Source organism: Sinocyclocheilus grahami, unplaced genomic scaffold, assembly GCF_001515645.1.
Source record: "Sinocyclocheilus grahami isolate Dianchi unplaced genomic scaffold, SAMN03320097.WGS_v1.1 scaffold2495.1, whole genome shotgun sequence".
Lineage (NCBI taxonomy): Eukaryota > Metazoa > Chordata > Actinopteri > Cypriniformes > Cyprinidae > Sinocyclocheilus > Sinocyclocheilus grahami.
The window spans coordinates 15502-24103 of record NW_015507674.1 but is presented as its reverse complement, the minus strand read 5'-3'; the positions used below and the strand labels follow the sequence as shown (position 1 = coordinate 24103).

The window sequence follows — 8602 nt, the reverse complement described above, 5'->3', positions numbered from 1 at the left end:
CAGAAGTGAGTACACCCCTCACATTTTTGTAAATATTTTATAATATCTTTTCATGTGACAACACTGAAGAAATGACACTTTGCTACAATGTAAAGTAGTGAGTGTACAGTTTGTATAACAGTGTAAATTTGCTGTCCCCTCAAAATAACTCAACACAGAGCCATTAATGTCTAAACCGCTGGCCACAAAAGTGAGTACACCCCTAAGTGAAAATGTCCAAATTGGGCCCAAAGTGTCAATATTTTGTGTGCCCACCATTATTTTCCAGCACTGCCTTAACCCTCTTGGGCATGGAGTTCACCAGAGCTTCACAGGTTGCCACTGGAGTCCTCTTCCACACCTCCATGACAACATCACAGAGCTGGTGGATGTTAGAGACCTTGCACTCCTCCACCTTCCGTTTGAGGATGCCCATGCTTGGCCAATCCATCACCTTTACCCTCAGCTTATTCAGTGTTGTCACATGAAAAGTTATAATAAAATATTTACAAAAATGTGAGGGGTGTACTCACTTCTGTGAGATACTGTGTGTGTGTGTATATATATATATCAGTACTAAAGTTCAAAAGTTACCAACCCCAAACCCACTTGTAATGCTCCCCAAGGCTGCATTTATCCAATCAAAAATACATAAGAAAAAAACATAATGTTGTGAAATATTACATTCAGCAGCCATTACTCTAGTCTTCAGCATCATTTGGTGCTCAAAAAACATTTCTTATTAGAATCAGAATCAGAAAGAGCTTTATTGCCAAGTATGTTTGCACATACAAGGAATTTGTTGTAGTGTCTCAAGCTTTACACGGAGACAACAACAACACACAGATAATAAAAATAAGATGTGAATAAAATACACATGCATAAATATAAACCACAAAAAAAGAATAAATTGTATGTACAGGTGTGCTATAGATAGAATAGGAGTAGAATAAAATAAAGTTGTAGGGATGTACTAGGATTTAGGGTGATATATAAGTATAAGGTTATTGCACATACTTTAATCATTAAAGAACGAATCAGTAACTCATTTTTTGGAAACAGTGGCTCATTCTTTCGTGATTCATTGATAAAGTTCAAAATAACAGATTTGATTTGAAAGGAAAATCATTTTAACATTATACTTACCTCTCTTTCCTGTCCTTTTTTGACAATTTAATGTGTCCTTGCTAAATAAAATGATCTATTTCTTTCAAGGTAACTCACTAACCCCAGAATTTTGAAAATAATATACAGTGGATTTAAAACGTATTCAGACTTCTTTTTTTGCCCACATTTTATGTTGCATCCTAAAATGCTTTAAAAAAAAATATATCACATTTTTGTGCACTTTATAAACCATAATGACAAAACACTAGATTTGTAATAACTCTGCAAATGTATTTTTAAAAAATCATTTAAAAGCATTTTAGCATAAGGCTGCAACATAAAGTGTGGGGAAAAAAATGAGAGGGTCTAAATATTTTCTGAATTATATTTTATATTATATTTTAGTTCGAAAAGGATTAAATGTTATATATAGAAGAATGATACAATGCTGTTCATATTTAAATTTTTTTTTTTTAACTTACTTTCTTTTGTACCTCCAGGTCCTTCAGGCTTTGCAGAAAGGTCAAGACCGGGGCAGTCCACTACTGAAACACTAAGGATGCATCCTCATGTCTTCTCTTCCACCTCATAGAGACTAAGAGAGAAACTCATGTTGACTGTGCATGGGTACTCCTGCATACCTCTGGTACCACATCCGAAAATATCCGTTCCAGTGGCCATCATACGTGTCCAGTTCCATACAAACTGACCTCACAGGGCTGGAACGGAGGCAACACATCACAACTCCCAATTGGGTGTGGCAATGTGAGTTTGTGAAGATCTAAATGATTTAATGTCTCTGTCCTTTCATTACTTTCCCCTTCACCCTTTCTCTTCTGCTTTATCCTTCTGCCTCCCTCAGCTTAAACAAGGCATTCCCATTTAAGCGAAATAAAATAATATATGTTTTGCTGTGGTTTTCTGAGGTTGTTTTTATTTGTTGTTTGTTTCTAATATTTAGTTCTTAACGCTTGTGAAAGCATATTGACTTGAAATGAGATTCTTTTTCTTGGTGGCCTCTTGAGTATCCTTCAAAATCCTGGAATCTCAAAGGTAGTGGTGTTTTAAAACACTGGAAGTGCACAAATCATGACGAGATTATTTAGTTTGCTAGGATGCAATGTCAGTGAATCCCACCATTGTTTCTAAGACTTTTGTACACTTTTTAATCTAAGTTTCTTTTCAATAACTATTGTTTATTCTACCTCTTACTCTCTGTAATCTGTCTGTAATCTGTGTTTCTGTTCTCTGTATTACAAATGTCTTTATTCAGAGATTTGAGTGAATACTGTTTGTGGAATTGCTACTGGATTCTCTTTGTTTTCCTCTTTTTTTTATTTTTTTTATTGGAAGTGTTGTGCCAGTCTAAAACCAAACATGCTGGAATACTAGCGTTTCTGAAGTTACAAAGTTTGGTTTGAGTTCATGACTACAGAACAGGATTTTAGCATAATGAATGTGGCTTTAACATTGTGGTGCAGCTTGGATCTCATGGTGGTTGAAGTGTTGAAAAGAAGGTAGATGAAAGATTTAGTATGTGTTCATAGATGGGTGGTGGTTTTCTGTCATACGGCTCATCTCAGCATTATGCTTGACATAATGTCTTCGTTAGATCTTGCAGTAAATTATTCTTGACATTCAACACTTAAAATCAGACAAAATCTTAATTATTCAAAATCTATGAAATACCATGTTAGAATGCTTCATAGTCTTTACTTGTTTCATGTAAACATGCATTTAACTGGCCTAATTTATGGAACCAGTGTAACAGCGATTACGGTTTTTTTTTTAGTTTAGAGAAGTGAAAGTCATTTTGGTAAATATATTTCACTGCGAAGTATTGACCGTATCATGTTAAACATCCAGATGCTTATTTATTATCTTGATGAGAATGCATGGTAAAGTGAATGGATTATTATTTTTGTGAGGGGGAAAAAAGAAAGACCTAAATTTCATATCTTCAGAGAGTGTAAGTGTGTATACTGTATGTACACACGGTAATATGAAAACAAGCTATTAAGGCACCAGAATATTGAAAGGCACTTGATATCTAGATGGTATCAAGATAATGTGGTGAGATTTCACTGCTTTGTGATCACTGTGATCAAAGGAAAACCTCCCACCTTTTTTGTGGTTTAAACCACACTACTGCAATAAGCTGCTTTTGCTAATTTTATTTTTTTCATAGATTCTCACTGTCATCTTAACTATGCTCTGCCATCTCATGTTTTGTTTGTTGTTCATTACCATATAGGAACCACAGGAACTCTTTTTTTTGTTCATGTTGGCTGTTTTCATTATCTGATTCATTGCCCTCAGTTTTTAAATATTTATATATCTGGGGGACATGCACCAGGAGCATTAAGTTAATGGCTTTCTTTTTTGCTTTGAGTTCAAAGTTTTGAATTAACTTATGCACATAACTCAGAAAAAGAGCTTAAAAGACTTTATATGTGTCCAGTGCATTCAGCTGTTTGAGTTCATGTACAATAAATGTAGTGAAGACAATCTCAGTTGTAATAACAGAGAAGACGTGTGTGTGTGTGTGTATATAAACAACTTCATGTTATATTGTGAGTACTTGAGTGTGTGCATCACCATAAACAATTCATTCTGTTCAAAAGAGCATAGGCCATCCAGGAATACAGGAAATGTTAATAATGCAGTACAGTAATGTTATCGTGCAATGTATTTATTATGTTAGTGTTTCATGTGGGAACTGACAGAATCAGGCGGTAAGATGAAGGCAGCAGGATGTTCAATGTATCTGTGCCCACATTTGTGACCCTGGACCACAGAACCAGTCATAAGGGTCAATTTTTTTAAATTTTAGATTTATACATCATCTGAAAGCTGAATAAATTAGCTTCCCATTGATGTGTGGCTTGTTAGGATAGGAATATTTGGCTGAGATACAATTATTTGAAAATCTGTAATCTGAGGGTGCAAAAAAATCAAAATACTGATAAAATTGCCTTTAATGTTGTCCAAATGAAGTTCTTAGCAATGCATATTACTAATCAAAAATTAAGTTTTGATATATTTACGGTAAGCAATTTACAAAATATCTTCAAGAAACATGATCTTTACTTAACATCCTAATGATTTTTGGCATAAAAGAAAAATCAATCATTTTAACCCATACAATGTATTTTTGGCTATTGCTTCAAATATACCCAAGCGACTTAAGACTGGTTTTGTGCTCCAGGGTCACATATGAATAACAGGCCAGACCAAGCTATTTAATGTTAGCTTTTTGTTCATCTATATCAACACTGTATGAACATTCAAATGTGTGCAGACTGTATGCATGCAATCCCACACTTATTGAAGCTTTCAGAAGTTATTTGAGCAAGCACTGATGCAGCTCACACAACACGCTTTAATCTGTCTGTGTTCTCATGTGTTATGTGCCCTCTTGTTCAAAAATGCTGCCTTTGCTTTTGTTGTCAATGCAGAAGATATAGAAATAAAGTTGTATATATTCGTGGTCTATTATCTCTTCACTTCATTAGTGTTCACACTGAAAATAATGGCTCTGTAGACTAAGATGGTGAGTCATACATGAGGTGCAGTTTAGCTACATGAAATAACCACAAAACCGTTTCCTGTAAGACTTATGAGCAATTTTTTTCAGTTGTGATCACAGTGGAACATTTTCTCACCTATAACCTGCCCCCTTACCTAAACCACACTCGCCCCCTCCCCTTCTACCTTTAAAACCCAGGGTAAAGTTTGTAGGACATTAACATTATCCAGTTGATAACAGCTTTATCTCAAGAAGAAGAAGAATCTGCAGCTATGCGTCAGTATTGTCTTTGTCTTTTTATTGGTCTTCTGGCGGTTGCATTCCTCCAATCTGGTGTAATGGGCAACAGTAAGTCACCCTAAAACATATTTATTTGTTCAGTGGTGTGAATAGAAATGTGTGTATATATTTAAAAAAAAAAAAACTTATTTCCAAGGGTGAGTTGATCTAATGAATTTTCTTACAATGAGCAATTTATCTGTTAACATTACAGTTAAAATATTAATAAACAGATTTATTACATAAATGATATTTTTCAACACAGGTGCCAATTTACCATCCGAATGCTGTTTTAGTAATTACGGGAGAAAAATCCCCATTGCTAAAATTGATTCCTACATAGAGACAAGAGTGGAATGCTCCAAACCTGGAGTCATGTGAGTTTGAATTTGTCATCATATTCATACTAATTCTAATAGTAAAAATATATTACACTGTGTGTGTGTACGATTTCTGTGTGGAGTAACCGATCTTTTCCTTTGAACAGTTTTGTCACAAAGAGGAGTTATCGTATCTGCGTGGATCCTCAGCTGAGCTGGGTGAAGAATGCCATGAAAGCAGTCGATGTTCGTGATCTTTAGTGATGCTGCTGTGGCCATGATCAACATGCTCGAAGGAACGCTTTTGCTTGGTTCTTAAGTGAATTTATTAGCTCAGTAAACCTCTTTCTGTGATGCTCTGATATTCTTTTCATTATTATCGTGTGAGGCATCATGTCAAGTAACTGCATGTTTTGATGAGTTTAGTATTTCTTTAACATTCTGCATTAAATGCTAAAATAATTTTTATCTTTAACTCGTGTTAATTTTACTGCAAAATAACATGTAAACAGACAACAATCACCCTGTTCTTACCAGGATTACAGGGATGATTTATGATAGTATTTTATGTAGGCTGAAGAAAGAAATTTGCTTTTGTTTTATTCTGTATAACAGCAGTCTTATATGATGTTCTTAATTCTAATAAAATAGAACACAAAACGATGATAAATTTTGTTGTAAAATCACATCAGCATTCCTCTGTTATACTGTACATCAGCAACAACGGCATAGCAGAGCTTTTTCAAAACAAGATCAAATAACATTTGAAACAAATTAACATCAGGTTCTTTTAGGGCAATATATTTACTGAATTTTTCTATTATATATGAAAAAAAGGATTTAAAAAAACGGGTCATTTATTGTATTATAAGTATGTATATTCACGTTATCAATTCAAGTGTCACTAATTATTGACCTTTTCCGTGTTCATAGAATAATAATTTCCTATTTTGCACCCAAGAACAAATCATTCAACAAGGTCCTTTAAGTTAGTGAGGATAGTATTCAGTGCAGCAGACGCAACACAGCACAGACAATAAGTGTTGTGACTTTTATAAAACAAAATACTGTAAAAATACAGCAGTGCTGATGAACAAGGAGAAAATCTTTGGACTGGAGTTCCAGTATTTAGGATTTCAAAATGACTATTGTTGCCTGAAATCTTTTCATCAAAAAATCTATTACTCGATTGCACATCAATTTCCATAAGCCAGTTTAGTCTAAACTGGCAATACTAGTAAGATGCACAAGTTAAAACAGATTTTTAAAAAACTAAAATATGTTCCTTCCATATACAACCTGTCAAGATCACGTGGTGTCATTTTTATGAAAGATCACCAATTTGCATGGATCTCCTATAGTTTGTTTTTTTTTAGAGCTAGCTGTCCTTAAATTGCTCCCTATGTGAAGTTGCTGCATAGACTCTCAGCGTTGAACTTTTTCACATGAAGTATTAATAAATTACTTGTGAAAGCAAGATCATTCAAAGTACTACTACTACTAAGTTCTATTTATGCTAATCCACAGGTTAAGTTGTAAATGATATTCATGGTACTAGGAGAACCTGGTCTGTTGATGTGTTTTTAAGTTCCAAAAGAGTAAAAACCATGACCAGTTATACTTGATTATTAAAGCACGAAAGGGCCTCAAATAAATTCAACGAAATAAGGGTGACCCAGAGACAAGCCTACGGATATGAGCATTCTTAACTTCATATTGGACATTTTTAAAAGATCACCACAGAGTTGCATACAGTGTCTTTTGTATAATGTAGAATGTGTTGGTGGTGGTGTCTTTTAATAGCACTAGTTTCTCACCTCAGAGCTGTCAGCGGAACACTAAAATTTGTGGTCGGCCGCTTATGCCAATGACCCTATATCAATATCACCATCAGCTACATTTCCTATGGGAGGCCATATGCTGCTCATTGTTTTCACATCTTTAAACATCACCTGTAATGTTAAATGGAAAACACATTTCTAGTAGTGGAAGCAGACAGCAGTTAGTCTTGTAAAAATTCTTTAAATGTTCCACCTTGCAGCAACAGCTTGGAAAAAAACCCCGAAACATGTTTTTTCACTCCGACGCTGAAAAAGTTACGTGCTTAAACCAAACATTATTTGTTTGTTGAGCACTTCCCTCTGTAATTCAAATAGACTCACAATGTCAAATCGATTTGTTTTTAGAAGACGAACACATTAGAATATACAGAGGTTGACTTGACGTAACAAATATCGCCATCTGCTGACACGGTGTTGATCATAGTGAGAAAAGAACTGGGATATACAGCTTTAGATACTATTTGAGATTACAAATTTGGTGTATTATTTCCTCAGTATTTCTTTCATTTGAAAACCAAAAACCTTTTGTATAAAGTTGAATGCTCCACATATGGTATGCTTTGTCAAGTAACACTATATATAGGATAGTGAACAACCCAGCGGGCACCTTGATATCAATTTGACATCAATTATTAGTCAAGACTTGTTTAAGATGTTGTAACAATTTTAAATTCAGTCTGGATGGCAATTTCTTCCAGTGGTAACTGAGTGAAAATAAAAAGTTAATCTCACACTGACATTGGTTTAATGTATACAATTTTTTGATGTCTTTTCAAAATCAATTGCCCACTGGGAATTCTGACAGTGTAAATATGTTTCCCATTGGGACAAATGAAGATTCGAGTCAGTGTCACTTGAACCACTGAAACACACACGATGCTTGGCTCCAGAGACAAGACATCACACAGAGGCTCATGTCATATGGGCGAGATCATATAAATGCTATTGGCTACTTTTTTTGTTTTTGGCTCTTCGTTATGTCCCGCCCTTCATGTTTCAATCTAAATTACGTCAGAACATTCAAATAAAAAAATCTATAAAAAGTAAAATTACATTAAAACCCATTCAAATTTACATTTTGATCTTTAGTGATGCATTTTGAACGATACTGTGTTTTAACTTGTTTCATAGCTGAAAAAATTAGCTCAGTAAACATCTTCCTGATGATCTGTCATTTTTTGTTATTGTGGTATCATGACAAATATCTGCAGGTTTACTGTTTGAGTTTGTTATATCTTTAATCGTATGCATTAAATGTCAATACTTTTTCTAACTGTACTTTTACTGCAGAAGAATGCATGCAAGCATACAGCAGTAACCTTGATTTTACTGACAGTGTCATGATTCCTACACAGCAACTCACTTATTAAAGGGGTCATATGATGCGATTTCAATTTTTCCTTTCTCTTTGGAGTGTTACAATCTCTTGGTGCATGAAGGTGGTCTGTAAAGATGCAAAGACTAAAGTCTCAACTCCAAAGAGATATTCTTTATAAAAGTTAAGAGTCAGCCACGCCTACCTAAAATGGCTCGTTCTAACACGCCCC

At 34.6% G+C, this 8602-nt stretch overlaps 2 protein-coding genes across 2 annotated transcripts in view; both read left to right on the top strand.

Annotated features, from left to right (window-relative positions):
* tbc1d14 (TBC1 domain family, member 14) overlaps positions 1 to 3015 on the top strand; it is a 19272-nt gene extending 16257 nt beyond the window's left edge. The window contains exon 15 of the mRNA XM_016261595.1: positions 1587 to 3015. Coding sequence (XP_016117081.1) covers positions 1587 to 1643 — 57 coding nt within the window. The 3' untranslated portion in view covers positions 1644 to 3015. The remainder of the gene's footprint in view (positions 1 to 1586) is intronic.
* Positions 3016 to 4787: 1772 nt separating this feature from the next.
* Positions 4788 to 5872, top strand: LOC107575173 (C-C motif chemokine 8-like). Its single transcript, XM_016261593.1, has 3 exons — positions 4788 to 4963; positions 5160 to 5271; positions 5382 to 5872. Exons 1-3 carry the CDS (start codon positions 4888 to 4890, stop codon positions 5473 to 5475), a joined length of 282 nt encoding a protein of 93 aa, XP_016117079.1. The 5' UTR covers positions 4788 to 4887; the 3' UTR covers positions 5476 to 5872.
* Positions 5873 to 8602: the final 2730 nt, after the last annotated feature.

Excerpts from the sequence above, each read along its gene's own strand:
- LOC107575173 (XM_016261593.1), top strand. The coding sequence starts at position 4,888 with ATGCGTCAGTATTGTCTTTGTCTTTTTATTGGTCTTCTGGCGGTTGCA. Across the intron at positions 4,964-5,159 it reads ATCTGGTGTAATGGGCAACA|GTGCCAATTTACCATCCGAA; the intron begins GTAAGTCACCCT and ends TTTTCAACACAG. Across the intron at positions 5,272-5,381 it reads TGCTCCAAACCTGGAGTCAT|TTTTGTCACAAAGAGGAGTT; the intron begins GTGAGTTTGAAT and ends TCCTTTGAACAG.